The sequence below is a fragment of the Budorcas taxicolor genome, chromosome 13 (genome assembly GCF_023091745.1).
Source record: "Budorcas taxicolor isolate Tak-1 chromosome 13, Takin1.1, whole genome shotgun sequence".
Lineage (NCBI taxonomy): Eukaryota > Metazoa > Chordata > Mammalia > Artiodactyla > Bovidae > Budorcas > Budorcas taxicolor.
This window is the reverse complement of record NC_068922.1, coordinates 78,048,375-78,073,978: the sequence shown is the minus strand read 5'-3', so window position 1 is coordinate 78,073,978 and position 25,604 is coordinate 78,048,375. Positions and strand designations below refer to the sequence as shown.

The following is a 25,604-nucleotide window of genomic DNA, read 5'->3' as shown; positions in this document are numbered from 1 at the left end:
CGCACCGGGCTGGCCGGGCGAGGGGCCATGGCGGGCGCCGAAGACGGGCCGGGCCAGCAGCTAGAGCTCGAAGACGATGAGGCGGCGTCCTGCCGGCGCTGGGGCGCGCAGCACGCCGGGGCCCGCGAGCTGGCCGCGCTCTACTCCCCAGGTAGGACCTCCGGCCCCCTCTCCCGGCCCGCAGTCACCAGCCAGCCTGGGCTGCGGGGCCGCGGTCCTGTGTCCCCTGGATCGGAACCCCAGCCTCAGCCCCCAGTGCAGAGCTCCAGGCGCGGCTTCTAACTTGCAAGTAGCGCCCCTAAGTCTTGGGACCCCACCCCAGCGCCCCTTCCAAGCGCAAACCAGAACCCCAGCCACGGGGCTTTCTGGATGCAAAGACAGCACCCCGGATCAAGGAGCTGCCATATCAACTCCTCGGGCTATGGACAGCTCCCATCACGCTGTCGGATCCCAATCCTAGCCCGGGGTCCCCGCGGCTGTAAAGAGCCCCTAGTCTTGGGGACCCACCACGCCAGGACCCCAAGCCGAAGGCACCCCCCTCAGTGACATGTACTGGCCCCCCTCCTAAGAGTTACACCCTATCCCAGGTTCCCCAGATACAGATTTCACACCCTAGGGCCCTATCGGCACCCCTGCCGGGGCCCTGGGCTGTAGTGACTTCACCCCACAAATCTGAGCATATCAGGTCTGCTCTGGGAACCTCAACTCAGGGGGCCCCACCTACCGAGTGCCCCAGACACCCTTCCTCCAAAGCCCCATCCTAGATTTATAGCTTCAGTTTATAGACCCTCACCCCTCCCCCCGCACCCCGCGAATTAACTCTCACCCTGTGTTTTGAAATTCTGGGTGGTGAGGGCCTCCCTGCACACCTTCCAGTTTAAGCTTTCTCTCAAAATTTAAGCCCCAGTCCCAGCCATTTCCTCTCCCCCATGTAGATGTTTATATTAACCTCCTCCATAAGGACTTGGGGGTGTCCACAGACCAGACCACAAACTTAGAGACCCTTGCTCTGCTTCTGCCCCCTGACAAGGTCCCGGTGTCTGCCTGCTGGGCCTACCGTTTCTGCTCTAGCAAGCAATGACCTCCACCCCCTTCTCTGACTTCCACTTGAGCCTCAGGAATCTCATTGCCAGGCCCCAGCAGAGCCAAGTGTCCCCAGGGGTTAAGGAATTGCCTTTGAGAACTCCAGAGTCAGGTGACTGGGAGGCCCCTTTGCTTGGGTGTCGCCAGCTCATCCAGCTTTATTTATTTGTCAAACATTGTGACATCTTTCCTTTTTCCCCGGGGAGGGGGAGGCGGCCACCACGAATAGATAGATATCCCTTGCCTGAGGTGAGAACGAGTCCGCCACCACCTTTGGCTTTCTGCCCTGACTGGCCAGGGTTTGCATACCATCTCTGCCATAGCTGTCTGTATGACCTGAGCTGTAGATCACCAGAGGCTTTTTTTTTCATACCTAACTTGGGCACCTGGCCCATGATGCCATAGTGTCTTTAACCTGTTCCCCCAGCACCCAGCTTGTGGACCTAAAACCTCTGGTGCTGCCTGGGGCAGCCTGGACTTAGCATCCTGACTGCTTCTTAACTGTGTGACCTGGGCCAAGGTGCTGGCCCTCTCTGAGCCTCAGTTTCCTCACCTCTAAAATGGGTACATGATAAAGCTTATCGGTTCCTTAGTGTCACTGGGAAGGGTAAATGAGATCATCCATCTCGTGCAGTGCCTAGCATACAATAGGGAATCCCTGTTATTAATGCCATAGCCCAACCTCTCCTGTGAGTCTTGGGGTACACTGCCTCATCTCTGTGGTCCTCAGGCTCACCACCTGGAAATCCAGGGTAAGATTCAAAGGCCCCTTCCTTTGGTGTCCAGCTCCACCCACTCAAGTAAACCCTACAGACCTTGAAATCAGAAGGGTGTTCTGAGCCTCCCCTGTGGACTCCGCTTCTCATTCCACCATGATTGCATCTTTGTCCAGTTCTGGTTTCCCCAAGTGCCCCTCACCGTCTAAAGGACAGCCCCTCAGGGATTTAAGGGAGCAGACAGTCTCCCGGTCCCCCAAACCTGCAATCAGAGGCCTTGCCTCCTCCCAACTTGGAGTTTGGGTGGGGCAAGGGGAGAGCCTGGGGAGGAGGAGTGAAGCAGAAAGAGACTGGCTTCGCTAAATTCCATAGGCCTCCCTCTGCCTGCCTCTGTCCCTTGACGTTGGGGAAGTACCTCCATCTCTCCGGGCCTGGCCTATGACATAAGGGACCAGGGACACATGCTGAGCACTGGGACCCTTGTCCCAGTGCCTGTTCTAACCCTTGGGGGAACAGTGGTGAACAAAACAGGGAAAACAGAGTTGGGCTTTTGTAAACCCAGTAAATAAGGGAAATAGCTTACTTGCCCAGTGGTGGCAAGTACTGCGGAACAAATAGCCAAAAAGGGAGAAGTTGGGGACAGTCAAATTTTAGGGGGGGCAGTTAAGGCCTCCCTGAACAGGTGACATTTGACCCAAGACCAGAAGGGAGGGACGCCTGAAGATATTTGAGGAAGGATGGGTCGAGACCAGGGACACAGCAAGTGCAGAGGCCCTGAGGTTAGAAGCGAGCCTGAAGTGTTTGCGGGAGACTGAGGCGGCCCACGGGCTGGAGCAGAGGGAGCCAGGGCCGAGTCAGGAAGGGTTCTGGGTTCTGGGACTGGATTCCTGAGATTCACGGGTACAGAGGTAGGTTGGTACCGTGACAGCTGGCAGCAATAATGAGGCAGTTAACATAGTTGACATTTATTGGTCCCTGACTGTGTGCTGGGCGTTTCCTTCCTATGCTCTCATTTCAGCCTCCCTACAGTTGTCTCAGGAGTATCCTGGTATCAACTCCATTTTACAGGGGAGGAAACGGAGACCCCTGTAGCCTCCTCATAGCCCACCCCCCACACGTGTTCTTCCCAGTGCTTGTCCTGCCTGGGACTTGGCTTGCTTCTGCTCACCAGAGGGGAAGGTCAGCCTCGCCAGGGACACCATATGTTTGGCTGGCCTGGAGTGGCTGCACCCTGTCCATCTTTAAGACCTTCCCTGAGGCTTAGCAAAGAGTGATGATCACGGTCACACAGAGAGTTAGCAGGGCCAGAACCTGAACACTGTTCTGGGGTGTTCTGGGTTCTGGGTTCTGTGTTCCGAATCTTTGCTGTGGAAGTGAGCCTGCCGAGGGTGGGGCTGCGGGAGGGGGCCCATGTTCCAGGGCGGCCGGGCAGCATGCCTGCAGGGCTGGCGGCAGACACGGTGGGCCTCGTGTTGGCTGAGAGCCGTGAGGGGTCTGATGGGGCCGCTTGAGTTGAAGAGCCTCAGCCCGATCTCCTGGACCCTGAGAGTCTGCCCCGAGGATGCGTCTAGGGCCTGGGAGCCATAGAGGGTCCAAGTTTGGGTTTTGCAGACCCTCTGCCAGGTGCAGCCCTTGTGACGGGTGGGAAGGCTGGGCAGGCCTCCCCCAGCCTCACGGGCAGGCCCAGAGGCGAGGTGGGTGTCCCGCATCCTGGCAGGTACCAGCTGACCTCTGGCTGTGTGGATACGCCGGCTCCAGGGGTGGATCTTGGCAGGTTCCCGGAGCCCCTGTTCAACCCCCAGCCTGTGGGACACAGGCACTCGGCGTGGGTGGAGGGGTGAGGTGAAGTGCCGGGTGGGGGTCCTGGCCTACCATCCTGGAGCTGAGCTGGGCTTTGTCCCCAGAGGGCCTCCCGAGGCCCCTTCCTGGCCAGGCTGGCCCGTCACACTCCTGGCCCGGGCTTCTGTCTCCCTCATTTCCATGTCTTTGTCTCTCCGTCTGTCTGGCTACACTCGCTCTCTCCATCTCCGTGTATGTAGAGACCCCCCGTCTCTCTCTTCCCCCCTCTTCTCCCTGTCCCTCACCTCTCTGTGTCTCTGATGCCATTCTCTCCCATCTGTCTCCCTTCCTCTGCGTCTCTCTGGTCCCTGCCTCCCCGCTACCTCCTGTCCCCCCACCTCCCTGAGGCGGAGGGTCTCCTAGTGGCCCCGGACCCACCTTAAGGGCAGGTTCCAGGGCTCGTCTGACGGAAACAGAAGAGGCGGGCCCGGTGCCAGGCCTCCGGCTGTGACCTGTCCCCAGGAAAGCAGAGATGCCCCCCGCCCCGCCCCTGCACAGCCACCACACGCCAGCTCAGCCCTTCCGCAGGCCAGCAGGCATCACCTCTGTCCCTCGGCTCCGATCACGGTCAGGCCAGGGGCTGGCTCGGGGAAGCAAGGCCCAGTGCTGTGCTGGAGGTGGCCCGAGCCCTCTATGCGGATGAAAGGCCTTCCCCTCCCTGGCCTCAGTCTGCCCATCTGTGATGTGACCCCATTTAGACCCCTTGACTGTGTGGTCCCGGCCTGGCTCACTGTCCATGTTGACTTTGGTGACTCTCGAGGGACTTCGGACACCTCCTCTCTCCAGGCCTAGTTTCCCCCTCTGAAGGTCGGGGCAGATAGCCCCCAGCTTTTGGTGTACGGCAGGCCAGGCTGGCTGGGATCCTCCCTGGCAGTGTAGCTGGTATGGAAGAGGTGCTCTGTGAAAGCTTATTATAATAGATGCGTTTTTTCTGGGTCATAGTTGTGGCACTTGTTCTGCAGAAGACTCCAGAGCCTAGAGGACAGTTTAGATGGGAAAATATTCAGATTTCGGGATGTTGTCCATGGCAAGGGGAGAGAGTTGGGCTACATTTGGAATCAAGACAGTCCCAAACGTCCAGGCTAAGGTCTCCCACTTACAGGCACAGGATCCAAACCCAGCTCTTGGTTTTTACCTGCTGAGCCTCAGTTTCTTCATCCAGGAAGTGGGATCACACAGTTCCTCCCTTGAGGCACTGAGACTTGAATGAAAGACCGTGCCTCATCTTTCAAAACCCAGATGACTGCAGGGGCCTGGCCAGCACTGCCACCAGTGGAAGCCCCCCAGGATGAGGCCTCAGGGAGGAGAGAGGGCTGGGGTAAGCCAGGAGCTCTGCCCCCACCTGAGGGGGGCTCAGACCTGGGGTGGCCAGAGCCTGTGTTCTTAAAGGAAGCAGGAAAATAGGAATTTAGGGTTGTTGTTTTTTTTTAAGTGTAGCTCCTTTTTTTAAAAAAAACTAAGAGCAAAATATGGCAGAGGGGGGACTTCCCTGGTATTACAGTGGTAAAGAATCTGTCTGCCAATGCAGGGGACGTGGGTTCGATCCCTGCTCTGGGAAGATCCCACATGCCACAGGGCAGCTAAGCCCACACTCCACAACCAGAGAAAGCCTGTGTGTCGCCAAGAAGACCCAGTGCAGCCGTTTGCTGTTTAGTCGCTCAGTGGTCGCCGACTCTGCAACCCCACAGACTGCAGCACACCAGGCTTCCCCCTGTCCTTCACCACCTCCCAGGAGCTTGCTCAGATTCATGTCCATTGAGTCAGTGATGCAAAGCCATCCAACCATCTCATGCTTCGAAAAGACCCTGATGCTGGGAAGGACTGAAGTGCAGCTATAGATGGATAAATGAGACAAGACAGAGGGAGTAGGTCTGCAGAGTCTCTGGCGTGGGCTGCACGCTGTGCCCAGCCTGCGATTGGCCTGGTTATTGTTCCTGTCACTTAATCTCATTGCTGGCGCTGCAGGCCGGGGGGCGGCAGATCATACTGAGGAATCTCCCATCCCTGACCACCGGCCCTCCCGGCTTCCTGCTTCTGAGCCCCCCGTCCTGGCTGCAGACCAGAGCCACAGAAGGGAAGGCCCTTCAGGGTCCTATCATGGTGACCCCAGGTTGGGGCGCTGGGGTGGCAGGACCCCGGGGTGCCAAGGAAGCAGCCCCTGACTGCAGAGTGGGCGGCGAGGGGCTTCTGCACCTGCCTCCATGTGAGGCCTGGAGGATCTTGGCCCTGTCTGGGTCCCAAGGTCCTCGTCTGTACGAGGGATACGACCCTGGGCGTGTCCTTCGCCCACTCGGAGCCTAGGTCTTCTCACAGGGTGGAAGTTCTGGCTCTGGCTTGGAGCGCAGTCTGCTTTGTGCAGCCCGGACGAGGCCCGTTCTCTCTCTGAGCCTGGTCCTTGTCACACCGCTTCAGAGAAAGGTGCCCAGAAGCTAAGCCTGGTGGTTTTCCTCTAGGATTGTGGTTAGGAATTTGTTATTCCACAAGCATTTATTAAGCACCAACACGTGCCAGGGCCCTGCTGGGCAAGGCAGGCACAGTCCTAGGCCTCCTGAGTTGACATTTAGGGAGAGGAGGATGGAGGTTATGCAGGCAGAGTTTCTCATGATGGGCCCCATGGTCGGGGAGCCCAGGCGTCAAAGGAGGAATAGTGGATGGCTTCCTGGAGGTGGAGGTTCCACAGAGAGACCTGCAAGAGGAGATCTGTCCTTGAGACCAGCTGCCTGAGAAAACAGTGTTCCTGGGGACCATGTCACATGCACCCAGGCGGTGCTTTTATTTCCTTTTGCGTTTTTAAATTTTAATTTATAATTATGAGATTTTTGCTAAGATATCACATTCATAAATTTTAAATTCAAAAGGAGGTGAAAAGACAGTCTTAACTCTACAGTTGTTTGGTTGTCTTTTCTCTCTTTTTTTATGTAAATGGATGTTTGGCACTTTGCTGTTTGCACTTACCAATTTGTCCTGAATATCCAGTCCCTCCGTCAGCCACATAGGAACAGTCACCCAGGCTTTTTGCCTAGCAACAGAGACACTGTAAACCAAGTTAACTTGTCTGATTCCCCAGGCAGTGGACACTGAGGTTATTCTCAGTGTTTCGATACGGTCAACAAAGCTGCAGTTGAGTGAATCAGCCTGTCCCAGCCCACAGGATATTAAAAATACGTGCCAAAATTATATAGATGGTTTCATACCTGCATCCTGATTTCTGGCTCCTCTTGAGAATTAGAGCCTCTGACCTGCCTGGGCCCACACTCCCTGTCCTGGCAATAGTCAGCCAGTTAGTGCCTCCCGCTCTAGGAGGGGCACTTGTGCTGCGGTGTCCCACTGCCCCCACCCAGCCCACCTCACTGCTTCTAACCGTCTCTCCAGCCCCTGGCAATGTTAAGAGCTTGAGACCTCCTCATCGGCCCTGTGGCTGGAGCCTTGGAAGTGATAACTGTGGTTGGTTTCTCCTGAATTCCTGACTCATTGCCTGGAGCCCCACTTGATGGACGTGGGACAGGGTCTGAACGTGCATAATTAAAAGCTGTTTGTGGCGCTTCCAAATAATTGCCTACCAGAAGGGGGCAGGTGATAGGATAATGAGAATTAAAAAAAGAAGCTCATTAAAATTCCTTCAGGGGTCTCCAGAGAGAGCCCAAAGGGGCCCACGAGATCAACGTTCTCGTCCTGTCTGCCAAAGACTCGGCACATGTAAGGCCAGCCTCGTGGGCAGCAGGCCTGTGTGCAGAAGGGTTTGGTTTAACACAGCCGGCCTGGAGTATATGACGTTGGACAGACCTATCCCAGTCTCTAGGCCTCAGGGACACTCTGTGAAATGGGCGTGCATTCAGCCTGCAGTCTGCACTGCGGACTCATGGAACACAGTCAGAGAGCCCTCCCTAGACCAGCCCTGCCTGGCTCTGATCCTTGATCCCGTGGCCTTGGCCCGCCGCCCTGCACTCACTCTCGCCCCTTCTCCCCGCAGGCAAGCGCTTCCAGGAGTGGTGCTGCGTGGTTCTGTGCTTCAGCCTCATCGCCCACAACGTGGTCCACCTCCTGCTGTTGGCCCGCTGGGAGCAAACGCCCCTCGTGATGCTGGGCGTGGGTGAGTGCCCGCAGCCCCGCTGCCTGCCTTGGTTTCCCCAGGGGCCAGGGACCTACCTAGTGTCTGCGCCACGCTGATGGCGACTCACACATCGTGCGTGCACAGGAATGGGGTTCGGGCTATGGGGACCCTGTCGCCCATCGCACACACGTGGCAGCTGTGTCCGTGCTTGGCCCAGAGACCTGGGCGTCATCCTGAGTTCCTCCCCTCTGTCACTCCACATCCACACCATCAGCGAGTCTCCTGGCTCTGCTTTTGAATTGTATCCAGCATCCACCATCCCCTCCCTGGTCCAGCACCATCCTCTAGGCTGGACTGTGGCAGAGGCCTCCTCCATGGTCTCCCCACCTCCACCTCAGCCCTCCACTGTCCACAGGCAGCCGGGAGGATCCCATCGGATCCCGCATGAGGTCACACCACTGGTCTGTTGTCCCCAGTCTACTTAGAACAAAACACAAGCTCCTTGGCACAGCCCCCAGCCCTCCTCCTATCACTTCCCTCCTCCTGTCGGCTCATTCCGCTTCTGCCACACCAGCCTCCCCGCTGTGCCTCCCCGGGCACCGTCAGACACGCTGCTAGCTCAGGGCCTTTGCACGTGCTCTTCCTGAGCTTGAACTCTTCCCACGGAGCCCTGCGTGGTTCACTACCTCGTCCCCCTCAGGGAGCTCCTCCCTTACAACAGCAGTCCCGCCGTGCGCCCCGCACCCCACTCTGTTCTATGTTCTGTTTGTTTGTCCCCTGCCTCCCCCAGTCACACATCCGCTGCCTGAGAGTCAGGACTTGTGCGTCTTCGCTGCTGTGTCCCCTGACGCGATGCCTCACACAGTAGGTGCTCTGTAAACGCTCACCAAAGCGGTGAGTGAATGAATGAACAACCTGCACACATTGGTGCCTGCCGAGCGGTTTCCTCCGGTCTGTCCTCAGGCTTCCACGGCCTGGGCGACAGGCACTGCCATCGTTGGCATCGTTACACAGAGCAGGAGACTGAGCCTCAGAGCGGGGACCGGCCGGAGTCACCCCTCAAAACGGAAAGCACTACACGATTTCTAATTCATTGTCTCCACGCCCAGGTCCTGGAGTGATGTCATTCCTTCCTGCCTGCCCTCTGCCCCTCCGCTCTCCCCTCTAATTCCAGTGCTTGTCGCTCCGACCCCAGGCTCGGTGGCCGCTGTGCCCTTGGTCCAGCCGGCCAGCCCGAAGTGTTCAGCTTCCAGAGTCTCATTAAGAGCATTCTGGCCGCTCAGGCCAGTAGCACTCGGGCCTGCTAATTGAGCCATCGGGGTTTGCGGTAGGAGTGGGCATGTGCTGGCTGGCCGGACCAACTGGAAGGGAAAGAGGGTAATGCATTAGTGCAGAGGAGCCAGGCCCTGCCCACAGAGCCGGACATGCCCCCTCTCTCCAGGGGCAAGAGGGACCTGCACCCCCGGCCTCTCTGCCTCGGAGCAGCACATTCAAGGGCGGGGGTGTCGACAGTGTGAGCCCCGACACCCGTCTGGGGGCGATCATGAGCAGACTGCTGTATCCTGGACTCACATCAGCTCTGCCACTCCCGGGCTCTGTGGCCTTGGGCAAGTGTCATTACACCCCTGAGCCTCTCTGCCACGTCTGGAAAGTGAGGCTGCTGTAGTACCTGCTGGCTGGGGCCACTGTGAGGGCCAGATGCATCCCTGCTGAGAGGGCAGCGGCTGGGTCGAGGTAGGGAGGGGGCACCGCCCAGCATTCCCCTCCCGGGGGCTCAGACCTAGCCTCTCAATGGTCAGTTTAACTGTGGATATTTCCGGAGACTGCTGCATGCCAAGGGCTTCCCAGGTGGCACGAGTGGTCAAGAACCTGCCTGCCAGTACAGGAGACCTGAGAGGCACAGATACGGTTCCTGGGTCCAGAAGATCCCCTGCAGGAGGAAATGGTAACCCACTCCTGTGTTCTTCCCGGGGAAATCCCATGGACAGAGGAGCCTGGGGGGCTGCCGTCCATGAGGTTGCTGGAGTCGGACACGACTGAACGACTGCGCAACAACAAACACCACCACGTGCCAAGCCCCACCCTGGGCTCTCTGCACTGTAGGCGGCAACCGAGCGAGAGCTTCGGGCACCTGCTCTCGGACCCGGGTGGTTTCCCTGTTGGGCAGCAGCAGGGTCTGGGATGGTGTATCCAGACCTGCCCATCTCCTAAACCGCAGACTCCCTGACCTGGGACTGTTTGGCCTCCACTAGGAGGGAGAGTGTGTTCTCAGCAGCGGGCCCACTCTGGGCAAAGGACCCATAGCACCAGAGCCCCCGTGTGGGTTGAGTGAGCCAAGAGGTTGGACACCCCAGGTAGGTCACCACCTCCCTCCCCCGACTGGGGCCAGATCTTCCAGCCCTGGGGTCAGGAGATTTCTCACCTGCTTATCAGCCAAGCTCTTCCACCAAACACCTTTGCCTCTGGACTGATAACAGCCTACAATCCTCTGATAGCAGTGTTTGCACAGTTCCTGATCGATTTAAGTAGTCACCCTGATTTCTGTGTTGACACACAGGAAGGAAGGGTACTGTGCCAGCCTACAGAGGCCACCCCTAGCCTGCTGCTATCTCCCAGGCATTCTGGTGCCCCTGGCAGGCCCCAGAAAGCCAAGGAGCCAGAAGCCTTGAAAAGGTGTCCAGTTAATAAATACAGATAGATGATGCCATCCTGGGTGGCAAAGTCAAGATTAGCAGAAACCGGCAGGGAAGATGAGAGGTAAGAGGTCAGGAAAGGTCTCTCTGGAAAAGTGGCATTTGCACAGAGACCTGAAGGCAGTGAGGGAGCTGGCCAAGTGGTTCTCTCTGGGGTATTCCAGGCAGAGCGAGCAGCAGGGGCAAAGCCCTCGAGTCTGGGGTAAGCCCCACGCGCTTGGAGAAGAGAAAGGAGGCCAGTGTGGCTGGAGAAAATTGACCAGAGGAAAAGTAGTCGGAGGCAGATCAGAGACCCGTGGGGACCAGCCGCACAGGGCTTTAAAGGCCATGGTCTGAACTTGGAGTTTTATTCTGCAAGCCGTGAGAAGGCACTGGCGATTATCCCCTTGGAGCCAGTTCAGTTCAGTTGTTCAGTCATGTCTGACTCTTTGCGACCCCATGGACTGCAGCACACCAGGCCTCCCTGCCCATCACCAACTCCCAGAGCTTACTCAAACTCATGTCCATTGAGTCAGTGATGCCGTCCAACCATCTCATCCTCTGTTGTCCCCTTCTCCCGCCCTCTATCTTTCCCAGCATCGGGGTCTTTTCCAAGGAGTTAGTTCTTTGAATCAAGTGGCCAAAGTACTGGAGTTTCAGCTTCAGCATCAGTCTTTCCAATGAGTATTCAGGGCTGATCTCCTTTAGGATGGACTGGTTGAATCTCCTTGCAGTCCAAAGGAATCTATAGTCTTCTCCAACACCACAGTTCAGAAGCATCAATTCTTTGGCACTCAGCTTTCTTTATAGTACAACTCTCACATCTATACATGACCACTGGAAAAACCATAGCCTTGACTGGATGGACCTTTGTTGGCAAAATAATGTCTCAGGTTTTTTAATATGCTTTCTAGGTTGGTCATAACTTTTCTTCCAAGGAGTAAGTGTCTTTTAATTTCATGGCTGCAGTCATCATCTGCAGTGATTTTGGAGCCCAAAAAAATGAAGTCTGCCACAGTTTCCCCATCTGTTTCCCATGAAGTGATGGGACTGGATGCCATGATCTTCGTTTTCTGAATGTTGAGCTTTAGGCCAACTTTTTCACTCTCCTCTTTCACTTTCATCAAGAGGCTCTTTAGTTCTTCACTTTCTGCCATAAGGGTGTGTCATCTGCATATCTGAGGTTATTGATATTTCTCCCAGCAATCTTGATTCCAGCTTGTGTTTCATCCAGCCCAGCATTCCTCATGATGTACTCTGCATATAAGTTAAACAGGCAGGATAACAATATACAGCCTTGACATACTCCTTTAGGAAAAGGACCATTGTTCCATATCCAGTTCTAACTGTTGCTTCCTAACCTGCATAGAGATTTCTCAGGAGGCAGGTCAGGTGGTCTGGTATTCCCATCTCTCAGAATTTTCCACAGTTTGTTGTGATCCACACAGTCAGAGGCTTTGGCATAGTCAATAAAGCAGAAATAGATGTTTTTCTGGAACTCTTGCTTTTTCCATGATCCAGTGGATGTTGGCAATTTGATCTCTGGTTCCTTTTCTGGTGCCTTTTCTAAAATCAGCTTGTACATCTGGAAGTTCACGGTTCATGTACTGTTGAAGCCTGGCTTGGAGAATGTTGAGCATCACGTTACTAGCATGTGAGTTGAGTGCGATTGTGCGGTTGTTTTGAACATTCTTTGGCATTGCCTTTCTTTGGGATTGGAATGAAAACTGACCTTTTCCCGTTGGAGCCGACATCATCTGATGCAGCAGGGTGGGCGGGTGGGAACGGAGAGGTCTGGAGGAGAGGCGAAGGTGGTGGCCCAGACCCCAGAAGGGCAGCGGAGGTGTTGAGAAGAGCCCGGTGTGCTGTGAAGGGTGAGCTGTCAGAAGGTGCTGACAGGTTGGCTGTGGCGGTGAGAGGGAGACGGGTCGGCGGCCTGAGGGAAGTGATCGCCAACAGCCAGGAGGGAAGTGGAGGAGCTGCGAGAAAGGAGCTGCCTGGGGAAGCAGGAAACCTGAACCGGAAATCCCGGTGTCCCCGGAGGAGAGACGCTGTTTGAAGCCTAGGTGCTGGCAGAGGGCCCCCGGGAGTGCTCTGTGCGAACAGAGAAGAGGCCTGAGACCCCCCAGAGTTTCCAGAGCGGGAAGAGGAAGAAGAGCCAGCCAAGAGGGAAGATGGGGACCTGAAACACGAGAAGGTGTTTCAGAAGACTTGGGGGTCAGCGAGGAGCACCCACCAAGCAGAGCAGCAAGACGGGGCCACGAGGGACTGTCGGAGTTGTCCCCCTGGAGGTCTTCAGCGGCCCGCACAAGGACGGCGTTGGCCACAGCGGATGAGTGACCCAGAGATGACCGCGGGAGCCCTGAGCTGTTTGCTGCACTTGGGGAAAGGGCAGGGAAAATGTGGGGGGTGGTGAGCTGGTGCCCGAAGGAGGGACTAGAAATTCCTGGCAGAGGAGGGGGGGTTCCAGATGGAAGGCACAGTGAGTGCAGAGGTCAGCAGTGATCCCGCAGTCACAGGGCCTCGGGTCGTGGCGGCCTCTCGCGTCAGGAGTCTGGCCTGGAGGAGTCTCACCTGGATTTGAGCTGAAAGGTGGTAAAGACAGGATTTGGCCCCAGGACTGGAGGGACCAGGGCTTCCCTAATGGCTCAGCAGGGAAAGAATTTGCCTGCATTGCAGGAGACGCAAGTTCAATCCCTGGAGGAGGAAATGGCAGTGCACTCCAGTATTTTTGCCTAGAAAAGTCCATGGACAGAGGAGCCTAGTGGGCTACAGTCCATGGGGTCACCGAGGGTCGGACACAACTGAGCGACTAAACACACACACACGCTACACCGTAGGGACCAGCCCTCAGCAGTGTTTATGTCTCAGCCCCATCTCCACACCAGGCCTCAGGGTGGGCGGGGCAGAGAAGTCCCAGCGAGTGGCCTGTGGGGAAGTGGAGGCCCCAGGGAGCAGTCTCAGGGTGGCTGGGGTGAGTCATCATGGTCTAGCCTGGCCCCGTGTCCTGCAGGCAGGGTGGTGACCAGGCTCAGGCCGCCCCCAGGGTGAGCCAGCCACCAGGCGCCGACACCAGCCCTGGGACAAAGAAGCTTCTGTGTGCCCGCCTCTGCCAGCCCTGCTCCCGTTAAAGAGGACTCGGGCAGCAGGCCTGGAGGCCTGGACTCACACTCTGGAAACGGCCTCGGCCCATAGATTAGAGCCATTTCCTCCCGGAGAGGGGGAGGGGGGAGGACTCTCTTCTCTCCAAAAATAATTCCTGGCATCTCTGTAAAGCCCACGTTCCTCCTCCCTGCTGGGCAGCCAGAAAAGGCCAGGGGCTGGTCACTGGACAGATGACACCGCAGAGGCTCCGAGAGGGGAGCGATATTTAACTACTAACTGTGGCTGCACTGGGGGACCGCTCACTGTGTCCCACGGGCCTGCGCTGTGCCCTCGGTCGCTCCTTTGTGTCTGACTTTTTTCAACCCCATGGACTGCAGCCTGCCAGGCTCCTCTGTCCATGGGATTTCCCAGGCAAGAATGCTGGAGTGGGTTGCTATTTTCTTCTCCAGGGGATCTACCCACCTCAGGGATGGAACCTGCGTCTCTTGCGTCTCCTGCACTGGCAGGCGGATTCTTTACCACTGCGTCACCTGGGAAGCCCTTAGGATCTGCATTCGCCTGTTACTAGCTAATGGTACTTAAGCGACATAAATACCATTCCTGTCTCAGACCTGGACATGGAGGCTCAGCATCATCATGAACAGCCTTCTCTCTGGTCCCTGGCCACCGACCAGCAGCTCTGACCCCTCCTTACTACCCTCCAGGTCTCATTTCTTCCTCTGGCAGGTGGGATGTGGTGGGGCCTGTCACAGTGGACATGAAGTGAGATGATACACTTTTTTTTTAATGGACTTTCTTTTTTAGGACAGCTTTAGATTTACAGGAAATGAGCAGATAGACAGTACAGCAAGTTCACATATAAGCCCTGGCCCCAGTTCCCCTTATTAGTAACACCTCATATTGGTATCATATGTGTGTTACAATGAATGCACCAATATGCATACATTATTATGAAGTAAAGTCCATAGTTTATCAGAGGTCCTTAAGTTTTTTTCAGTTTTTAAAATTTTTTTAGGTAACAGCTTTGTTGTCATATCATTTCACACAATATTGCATTCACCCATACAAAGAGCACAATTGAGTAGTTTTTAGTAAATTTATCAAGTTACCTAATCATCACCACGCTCAATTTTAGAATACTTTCGTCACCCTGCAAAGAAACCCTGTACCTCTTAACCATTAAGTCCTAACTGATCTCCGTTCTGTATCAGTAGATTTTCATATTTTGGATATCTCATGTAAATGGAACCCTGAACGGTGTGGTCTCGGGTGTTTTTGTTTGGTTGGTTGGTTGTGTCTTAACTTCTTATTTTATGCTGGAGGATAGCCAGTTGCCAGCGTTGTGATGGTTTCAGGTGTGCAGCAGAATGGCTCAGCCACAGAGATCATCCTTCTCCCCCAGACTCCCCTCCATCCAGGCTACCGCTTATTGAACAGAGTTGTCTGTGCTGTGCAGTAGGTCCTTATTGGTTATCCATTTTAAATGTAGCAGCATATACAGATGTCCTTAATTTTTAGTTACTGCCCTTTTTCTATCCCAGGATCCCATCCACGATCCCACATCACATTTAGTTGTCATGTCCATTGAGGTTCCTGAGCTGTGAGTTTCTTGGATCTTCCTTGTTTTCAGTGACCTGGACAGCTTGGAGGAGTGCTGGTGTCTTGTGGGATGCTCGTCTGCTGAGATTTGTCTAGTGTTTTTGTTAGTGGGCTGTGAGTCTTGGGGAGGAAGAGCCCAGAGGTCAAGTGCCATTTTCATCACCATCTATAGCAAGGATATATACTATCAGCATGACTGATCCCTGTGACATTGACCTTGACCACCAGGCTCAAGTGGTGTTTGTCAGGTTCCTTTAAGGTTACTCTCACCACCTCCCTTTCATATTGTTATTCCCCTGGTAGAGAAGTCACTGCACAGCACACATTTAATCTGTGGGGATTTATATTCCCAATAATATACTTTTTTAACACCTTTGACAAAGGACCCAGCACACAGGAAGCACCCTAGTGTTAACTGTAATTATAAAACGTTTTTCTAGTATTGTTTTTATTATCATTATCATCTGTAAGGAGTTTCTTAGGTGGCGCTAGTGGTAAAGAACCCGCCTGCCAATGCAGGAGACATAGGAGACGCAGGTCCGATCCCTGAGCTGGGAAGATTTCCTGGAGGAGGGTATGGCAACCCACTCCAGTATCCTTGCCCGGAGAATCCCATGGACAGAGGAGCCTGGCGGGCTATAGTCCGTGGGGTCGCAAAGAGTGGGACATGACTGAAGCGACTTAGCACACACACATCATCTGTAAGGATTAAGTGCTTAGGACGATTAAGGAGATGAGATCTGTAACCGGCTTAGGACTGGCCTTGGTACAGTTTAGGGATTAAGAGAGATAAAACATTTAAGGTGCTGGCACAGGGCCTGGTAACTATAAGTGCTCAATAAATATCAAGTAAAACTAAATAAGCAAGTGGGTGGGTAGATGGGTAGGTAGATAGATGGCTGACATCTTTACCCAAAAAAGATGAAGGCATATGTCCTCACACAGGCTTGTGAATGACAGTTCACAGGAGCTGAGTCATTCCAGCCCCAACCTGGAAACAGCCTCGTTGTCCACCAGCAAAATGGATAAATGTACTGTGGTACATCCAGGTGGTGGAATACTATTTGGCACTGAAAAGGATGAACTCCTGAGACAACCACATGGATGCCTCTAGAAGCATTATGCTAGGGAAGGAAGCTAAACCCAAAAAAGCACATCCCATAAGGATCCATCTATGTGAAGTTCCAGAATTGGCAAAACCAGTGTATAATTATGGGAAGCAGATTGGTGGTTGCATGGAACAAAGGTGAGGAGGAAAACGGCACCATAAGGGAACCTGCTGGAGGGCTGTGTTCTCCTGAGGCAGCCTTAACTCAGGCTGACGGGACAGGGGCTCAAGAGGCACCTCCACCGACGCTTCGCTGGCAAAGGGAAGATGCTGAGGCCCAGAGCAGGCAAAGAGTTGGCCCAGGGTCACACAGCAGTGCCTCCAACTCTTGATCTAGCTCCCCCTTAGCTTGGCCCCAGTGCCACGATTCCCTCATGGTAGACACAAGGCAGTGTGTACACAGCACCCTGCGTATGCAGCAGGAGCTCTATTAATGCCCCTACACCTACAGTTTAAGGGCATGAAAGGGTGCTGGTTTTGGAGACTGGTAGACTAACCTCAAACCAGGTCTGCCACTCAGGGAGGTGGTTCAGCCTCCCTGAGCCCCTTTCCGCATCCGAGGAGTGGGGAAAATAAACAAGGCTGTCCCCTCAGATGGTGACCAGTGCTGTGAAAGAAACAAAGCAAGGAGACGTGACCAAGAGCACCTGCCTGGGAGGATGGCTTTAGCCGGGGGCTTCGTGATGTTTACCCTGAGCTAGAAGACGGAGGAGCCAGCCCTTCAGGGGTCTCAGGGAGGGGGTGGGGCGTCAGATAGAGGAGCAGCAAGTGCAAAAGCCCTGGGCTTCCCAGCCTTCGCCAGCCCCTTCCCTAGCCCGGCCCACCCTCCCTGCACCGCCCTGAGGAGCACAACTGCCCAGCCCTGTGCACCGGCCTTAGAGCCCCAGCACGGCCTACCCCTCCCCAGCGTGGCCCCCAGGCAGCATCACCCCTTCCTCACCCTGTCTTTTTTTTTTTCCTTTTTCTGGCTGCGCTGGGTCCTCACTGTTGTGCACGGGCGGGCTTTCTGTAGTTGTGGTGAGCAGGGGCTACTCTCTGCTTGTGCCCAGGCTTCGTTGCCCTGCGATATGTGGGATCTTCCCAGACCAGGGACCAAACCCGTGTCCCCTGCACTGGTAGGCAGATTCCTCTCCACTGTACCCCCTGGCAAATCCCCCTGCCCCTTATTTCTCTGTCCCAATAACATGAGCTCAGCCAATGTCCAATGCATCTCTGGCTCTAGTGCAGGGCACACAGTAGGTCCCTGGCAGAATGTTGCCTTTATGGACTAAATGAACAACAGCAAAGATAGTAACAGTATTGAGGGCTCCCTCTGCACTACAGATTGTACTTAGCGCTTCCCATCGATTCACTCAACACGTGTACCGACCCATATTGTGTGCCGAGAAGTGGGATGCAGCCATAAACGAAAGGCGAAAATTCCTGACTTTGTGGAGCTGACATTTTTATAGGGGAAGACAGTAAACAGAAATGAAGTCCAAGGTGATAGGTGCTTGGAGAAGACAAGAGGCAGGAAATGCTGGGAGATGGGGGTGCTTACGGTTTTAGATTAGGTATCCTCGGGGAACTTTGAGGCAAAGATCTGAAGGAAGTGAGGGAGTGAGCTGCGTTACATTTTGGGAAAGAATGTTCCAGCAGGGTGAAGAGCAAGTGCAGAGACCCAGAGGCTTGTAAGGGGTGTAAGGGAAGAGGAATATGCCAGCAGGGCTGAGACGCAGGTGGTGGGGAGCAGGATGGGGGTGGTACTGGGGAGTCACCTTGGGCAGCGGGCTGGCCACTCTGCCGTGGTTTCCCCATGTGGACAGTGTCGTGGTGCATCCTACCGAGATATTTGGACCCCAAGGTAGCTTAAGAGCCTGGCTCTGCGACTGGCCATGTATGCGACCTCAGTCTAGTTAGTTCTGTTCTCCAAGCCTCAGTTTCCACCTCTATAAAGTAAAAATAAGGATGATACCAGCTTCTAATAGATGGTGAGAATTCGTGAAGATCGAACGTGTCTGGCACTGAGAAAGTATTCAGTAAATGGTAGCTGCAGTGTTCTTTTTTAATCCTCATTCTCATCTGGCTAGAGGAAACGGGCTCAGAGAGGTTAGGGAACATGCCCAGTGTCACACAGCTGGCGAGTGACAGCTGGCATGTGAGTCCAGGCGTAACAGCACTTACCCTCTGGATTATACTGAACCCTCAAGTAAGCATGTGGTTTCGGGGCTGAGGGGTCTTTGTTCCGAAAAGGCTGCTGGGTCCCCAGTGATCACATTGACTGTTGGTAAAAGCTGGGTTGCAGGGCTGTGGCTTCTGTCTGGACCTTGGGTCCTTCCTGGCACCAAACCCCAGAATGACCTTGCCATCTATCACCAATAGCACTGGAGTAGAGCAGGGCGACTGTGGGTCAGAGAGAAAGTGCCAGTCGGCTCCTAACAGGGAAAGGCCGGGCAATCTGAGCCCAGTTTACTCTTCCAGACTCACCTAGGAAGTGAGACCCCACGTCTCCCTGGGGATGATCAAGTAAAGGGACTGCAGCTCCATTCACAGGGAGCAAAGTGTCCCAAGGAGAGAAGGGAACACCCTAACCTGAATGACTGAGCGAATGACTTCCTGAGTTGGGGTGGGGAGTGGGCAGGGATGTGCCCTCGACCCCCCATCCCCACCTCCAGCTCACCCTCCTCTTGTCCACAGTGGCAGGGGCTCTCCTTGCTGACTTCCTGTCTGGCCTGGTGCACTGGGGAGCCGACACCTGGGGTTCCGTGGAGCTGCCCATCGTGGGGAAGGTACGTTTGTTGACCCAGCCCTGAAGCCCAGCCTGTCTCCTCCAGAAGAAGGTGGGGCTGTCTGATCTGAGCTGAGTCCCCTTTCCTCTCTGAGCCCATTTTCCTATCTGTAACGTGGGAACCGTGGTTCCAGCCTGACCCCCGCTCCCCCGCCTTCAACACCAGAAGAGGAATCCCCTGTGATTTCCTGGAAGCAAAAGCATCAGGCCTGGGACAGAGAGCTCTGATACATGTCCACCTCACTGGACCCCCTTGAACTTGGGGGCCATACTGCATCTTGTTCTCCTCTGCCTGCCCTGCTGCACCTCACTGTTCGTTAACATTGAACTTTATCTGGTGTCAGTCAGACGTTTTGATTGCAATAGAAAATCTGGCACACACTTAACCACAGAAAGGTACCGATTTGTGTACTAAAAATTTTAGAAGCCACGTTAGGGCGTGGTTGGGTCCAGTAGGACAAACGGACTGTATTCTCTGGACCCCGTCGCTCTCCACGCCTGTCTCTGCTTTCCCCTCTGCTGGCTCCACACTCACGCGGGCTCTCCCCTGGTAAGGTGGCCGGGATGACCATCCACTGCCTCAAGGTCCATCCCAGCTCAGCGCTCCACGGAGACCGCCCCCTTTCCCATAGTTAGTACCCAAGTCCCACGGCTCGTCCCCATTGGCCTCGCTTGGGTCACATGCCCATCACACAGCCAGTCACTGTGGCCAGAGGAATGGGACGCTCTGATTGGCCAGGCCGGGGTCCGAGGAGGCAGCCTGATTGGAGCAGCTGGTGCTAAGAGAAGAAGCAGAGGCTCTTACCAGAAGGAAGGGTTGGATACTGGAAAAAATAAAAGGGTCCTGCCTGTCAGTGTGAGGGGTCTCTTCAGTTGCCTCAGGGTAGGAGAGGAGGGTGGAGGTTGTCACCAACCCCCCCTCCATAGCCCAGGTCTGGAGACTGAGGCCGACAGAGGGGCAAGCAGCTGGAGGTCCCACCAGGTCATTTCCACCCATCTGCTAAAGCTGCTAGACCCGGAGCCTGAAGGCTGGAGGGACCCACAGCAGTGCCGTGCTGGGGCAGCATGCCAGAGACAAGGAGGCGCTCCCGCGCGGAGTGTGTGTGCAGGAGGTCAGGGAGAGGGGCTGACTGGTCGGCTGTGTCCCCTCTCCCATCCCCCCACCTCACCTAGGCTTTCATCCGGCCATTCCGGGAGCATCACATTGACCCAACAGCCATCACCCGGCACGACTTCATCGAGACCAACGGGGACAACTGCCTGCTGACGCTGCTGCCACTGTTAAACATGGCCTACAAGTTCCGCACCCGGAGCCCAGGTAAGCATGCCAGCTGGTGGTGGGGGAACCTCCAGGGAGCCCTCGGACAAGCACACACACCCCCCACCACGAGCCTCCCATACCTTGTGTGGCTGTTTCGCCCCTCAGTGTTATAAAAGTTTAGTTAGTTGCCCTCGTGTAAAATTGGGATATTTGACATAAAGATCTGTTTCCAACTTCTCTTGAACAATCCAACCTGGCCACCTGTGTCCTGGCTCCCATTTGGCTGCACTGGGCCGGAGCTGAGCTGTGGGGTCCCCCTTGCACAAGATGCATGCTCTCCAGTTTGCCACAGTCCCCGCTGCTCCCTGCAGTCCTAATCTCCACCCGCCTCCCTACCCCCGCCCCCCACCTTGTTCATTTGAATTCACCTGCCTGGCCCTAGGGGCTTCTGATCTTGCTGTCTGGGCTTAGTGGAAAGAGTATGTATAGCCTGATCCAAACTCACTCCTGAGTTCAGATCTCTGCCCTGCCTATTTGGGGAAGGGAACTTGTCCCAAGGCGAGTTCCATCACCTCTCTGAGCCTCAGTGACCTCAGTGCGGGGGAAGATGGGGGAAGACCCCTTCCTCTGAGCCAGCTCTTGTTCTAACAGCTTGACACCTTGCTGGTCTTCAGAGCAGCCCCCTGTGGGGAGATGGGCTGAGTGTGTGTGGTGTCTGACCACATCCTCTCCCCGCTGCTCTGAGTGGCTGTGAACTCCCTTCTGAGAACTGCCAGCATAGGTCCCGCCCCTCCCCTTGGGATAAGCCTGAAGTCAGTGACCCAAAACGGTGGCAAAAGACCAGCCCCCTGCCTCTGAGTGGGACCAACTCTGTGGAGTCATCAGCATTTCAGAATCCACCCTCTGCCCACCCCCCAATCAGGCTGAGACAAGACTCCCCCCATCCCATCTTTGCTTAACTCTTCCCCTGCCCTGTCCTGCTTTCCTCACTCCCTTGGGTGTTTTTCAGAAGATTCCCCTCCCCAGTCAGATAAATCACGTGCACATGAGTCCTTGTCTCAGCGAGGCTCTGCTTCTAGGGAATCTGGACCAAGATTTATTCCCATTTCATTGATGAGGAAGTTGAGATGTAAAGAGGTAGAGTCGCTGACCCAAGTTCACACAGTCAAGAAATGTCACAGCAGGGACTTGCACCCAGCCCTGCCTCACTCCAAAGCCCACAGTCTCAACTATTATTTCTGCTTATTCCTGTTCCGCCTACTGAGCAGAAGGGAAGACTGAGGCCACAGGAGAGTCTGAGCCTGCCAGAGGCCATGTGGGAGGTTAGAAGGAGCCCAGGGTGCCTGCCATCCCGGGAAGTTTGCCGCCCAGGGGCAAGGGGTGAGGGCCAGGCTGGCAGTGGGCCCCTGCCCTATGTGACAGCTGTTTGGGGCCCATGGGCACCCACCCTCTCCCCACCCTGCAGAAGTCCTGGAGCAGCTGTACCCCTGGGAGTGCTTCGTCTTCTGCCTGATCATCTTTAGCACCTTCACCAACCAGATCCACAAGTGGTCGCACACGTACTTCGGGCTGCCACGCTGGGTCATCTTCCTGCAGGACTGGCACATCATCCTGCCCCGCAAACACCATCGCATCCACCACGTCTCCCCCCATGAGACCTACTTCTGCATCACCACGGGTGCGTTCACAGGATAGCAGGGGCGGGCTGCCCCCACTCCGACTGCTGCTCCATCCTTAGGGTTGGGGGCAGAGGTCACAGGGGGAAGCGGCACAGTCCTGGAGGAACTTTCTCTCAGAACACACATTTCTTGGGTACCTACTATGTGCCACGCACCCTTCTAGGTGCCAGGGACACAGCCATAAATAAGATAGACATTCAGACACCCTCTTCGTAGAGTTGTGATGCCAGCCACCCATCATCTAGCAGATATTTATTGAGTGCCTACTGTGTGCCATGGCACTGAACAAAACACAAAAATCCCTACCTTTATAGCATTCTAAGAGGGGACAGCCCAGGCGATAAGTACTACATCTGACAGTCCTAACTGCCAAGGAAGAAAATAACACAGAAGACGGTAGCAGAGGGAAATAGGGAGCTTTGCCCCTTTAAATGAGTTGGTCACGGAAGGCCTCCTGGAGAAAGTGGCATTTGAACTGAGGGAGAGTCATGAGACCTGGAGGGAAGAGCTCTCCAGGCAGCAGGAGCAATAGGTGACGGAGGCAGGAACACACACGCCTGGTTTGTTTCAGGAGCAGCGAGGAGGCCGGTGTGGAATGAGGGCCAGGATAGGGGAGCTGGCAAGCTCCAGGTGTGAGAGATGCCATGGGGACAGACAAAGCAGGGCGAAGAGCAAAGAATCGGGGGGAGATCAGAAATCTGAAAACTGTGAGAGGGGCCCTGCGGATAAATGACAGATCAATCCAAGCAGAGGGAATAGCAAGGACAAAGACCCTGAGGCCAGAACATGTGCCCCGGGGGCAGTTGGGAGGCCCACATGCGGAGCCAGTGAGCCAGTGCCAAGGAGGTAAGGCAAGTAGGTTTTCCGGGGTCCGTGGGTATCTTTTTAAGGTTAAGTTTATCACGGGTGCTGTTAAGTCAGGCCAACTTGGGTAACTTTCAGCTACTCCATATGCAACTTTCAGAGGCTCACAAGCCTCCCTGGTTATCAGTTTTCTCATTCACAAGATGAGGCTACAGCCACTCCTTCACAGACCACCTGCCAGGGCTGCAGTGTGAATGGTCAGACGGCAGATGCAAAGTGCCTGGCACTTAGCGGGTACTCAGTAAGCTACACGTATGGGTTTGGAGGAAGGGTTGGGTTTTGGTTTGGTTTGGTTTGGTCAGGTATTTTGTAGGGTTTTTTGTTTTTGCCTTTCTGAAAGCAGAACTGAGAGCCACAGAAAATATTTTTTTGTACATCCTAAAGTCATGCTTTTTAGGAGCAGGTGGAGAAGGGTAAATTTTAGGCTCTTCTGGAGATCACTTAATTGTTCAGCCAGGGCTGGGGTCAGTCTTGGTTTGGCCAGGTACTAACTGGGAGACTGTCCTCCAAGACAGTCTTCTCATGTGGAAAATTGGACTCATAGTAATACCTAGTTCAAGGTTCAGGTGGGAGACTGTAATACAGATTAAAGAAGATTATGAGACTTATTTAACGGAAATAAGACTATTCACTTAGCTACCATGCCAGGCATCATCCTAGGCCCTGGGATCCAACAGGATCAACAGTGAAAGAACATGGGGTTATGGTTGGGAGCTGGAGATCAAAACCAACACTAAACAGGGAAGTGACAAATTAATGAGGGTGGTTACAGGTTATCATGAAGGCTGTAAAGAAATAAGGATGGGTGATGCGACAGGCCTGGAGGGCTGCTAAGTGGTAGTCAAGGAAGGCTTCCTGGAAGAGGTGGCGTTAGAGCCAAATGATAGGAAACACTGCCTCCCTACCTGGCATATAGTAAGAGCTCAGTAAGAAGGTGAGTGAAGGGATGAAGGTGTATGTCTGAGCAGCCCCTCAGCCCATTGATGGGGAGCCCCCATCCCCAGATTCCTTGGTCAGCCCTTTTCCCCTGCCCTCTGCAGACCCTACTCCCAGTCCCTCTGCTGCCCAAGGCGGGGCCAGCTGTCTGTCTGCTCTTACTGTTCCTCTCCCGTTCAACCCCTCCTCACACCCCCCTGCCCTGTCTCTGCTGCAGGCTGGCTCAACTACCCTCTGGAGAGGATGGGCTTCTGGCGACGCCTGGAGGACATTATCCAGGCCCTGACAGGCGAGAAGCCTCGGGCAGATGACATGAAATGGGCGCAGAAGATCAAATAACTCCTCCAGGCACCACCTCGTTGCCAACCTTCCCCAGCTCCCCCAAACTGAAGCCATCTGCCAAATTCCAGCCGCCTTGCGCTGGCCACTCCAGGTGGAGAGGACACCTCCTGGGCTGGGCCCGGGCACCTCTAGCCCACCCCCCACCCCCTCCTTGTGACACAATACTTGAGCCACTGGTTTTTTTCATTTCCTTCATTTTTTTTCCCCTTGGCCCCTCCCTAGCCACCTGAGCTGCTCTGTCTGCCAAGCCTGACTGCAAAAAAAAAAAAGAGCCCCACCCTTTCAGCCATCCCTTGGGTTCAGGACAAGCTCACCAACTCCCCACACACCCACCACCCCCTGCCCCACTGGGCAGCCCTTCAGCGTGGCTGGTATAGGAGCACTGAGTCATCTTACCTGTTCCTGTCTGTCTGCCCACAGGGCTCTAGGAGCCCCCAGGCACAGCTGAGTGTCCCTGGACTGTCACCCCGCTATGGCCCTGCAGACTTGACTCCAAAGGCCTCGGTGAACAGCCTGCCCAGTCACCACCTTCAGCCTAGCTTGTCCACCCAAGGGCGGCAAAGTGCAGTAAGGGTCTGGGGGCAGCTGGCCAGATGAAGCCGAAATTTCCTGATCGAGTGGACTCTGTGCTCCCCAACCCTTCCCCCATCTGCCTGTGTGATTCCACCCAGAGCTGACGTTTCTAATTGGAGGATGTCTTCGAAGGGGACAGCCCCTGCAAAGGGTCTTGGTCATTGGAAAGGGACACTGTGTCTCCTCTGACTTGAGGGTATGTCAGAGAAGGAAGAGTGGGGCTTTTTTGTTTCGGTTATTTTTTTTTTTTTAACGGTGCTTGCTTGTTTAATGTAAATAATAGAAAGCCTTAATATCTTTTCTGTAACACGGAGTAATATTTTAATGTCATGTTTTGGATGTACATAATATATTTATAACAAAGCAGCAAGAGTCTACTTAACCTGGGCTGCCTCCTGTTTCCTGATTGGCTGGGGGAGGGGAAGTAAGGAGGCTGGAGGGTGAGGCCCCACCCGCCCCTATTCCCAGCTTCACCCACAGCCCTCTGCTAAGATGGAGGCTTTGTCCCCCAAGACAGTGAATCAGTGTTGACATCTGCTCCAGACCCTTTTGGAAGGGGGCCCCATGATTCTGTGAGGAGTTTTCATGTCAGAGATCATGGGGGTAGAGACATGGAGGCAGAACCCTACTGAGGAATCCCTTCTGCAAAGATTTACTGGCGCCAAGCGTGGAAATGAGCCAACAAACAAGGACCTCCCTGGTGGAGTCGACTTCCTGGGGAGAGACAATAAACATACACAAATGCACACAGATTTTCAGATGGTGATTTGTAAAGAAAATGAAACGCTTGGGATGACATTGGAAAAGCGGGGTGAGGCTGCTTTGGCAGGTCAAGGAGGGCCTCTGAGCAGGTGACATTTGAGCTGAGACCTGGAGGAGGAGATGGAGCCAGCTGGGGAAAGAACTGTGGGAAAAGCCCTCCTGGCCGGACAGTAGTGCAAAGGCGCTGAGGCAGGAACATGCCTGGGGTTTTTAAAAGAATGTGGCTGGACTGGAGTGAGCAAGGGGA

The 25,604-nt window shown here is 54.8% G+C and overlaps 1 protein-coding gene across 1 annotated transcript; it reads left to right on the top strand.

Annotated features, from left to right (window-relative positions):
* On the top strand, positions 1–25,328 carry PEDS1 (plasmanylethanolamine desaturase 1). Its single transcript, XM_052650538.1, has 6 exons — positions 1–151; positions 7,609–7,728; positions 18,850–18,941; positions 20,114–20,258; positions 21,667–21,879; positions 23,898–25,328. The coding sequence occupies exons 1-6, from the start codon at positions 28–30 to the stop codon at positions 24,017–24,019; spliced, it is 816 nt and encodes a 271-aa protein (XP_052506498.1). The 5' UTR covers positions 1–27; the 3' UTR covers positions 24,020–25,328.
* Positions 25,329–25,604: the final 276 nt, after the last annotated feature.

What these genes read in the sequence shown, in the direction of transcription:
- PEDS1 (XM_052650538.1), top strand. Translation starts at nt 28, where the DNA reads ATGGCGGGCGCCGAAGACGGGCCGGGCCAGCAGCTAGAGCTCGAAGAC. An exon ending in AGCTGCCCATCGTGGGGAAG is followed by an intron (nt 18,942 to 20,113) that starts GTACGTTTGTTG and finishes CACCTCACCTAG; the next exon opens with GCTTTCATCCGGCCATTCCG. An exon ending in GTTCCGCACCCGGAGCCCAG is followed by an intron (nt 20,259 to 21,666) that starts GTAAGCATGCCA and finishes CCCACCCTGCAG; the next exon opens with AAGTCCTGGAGCAGCTGTAC.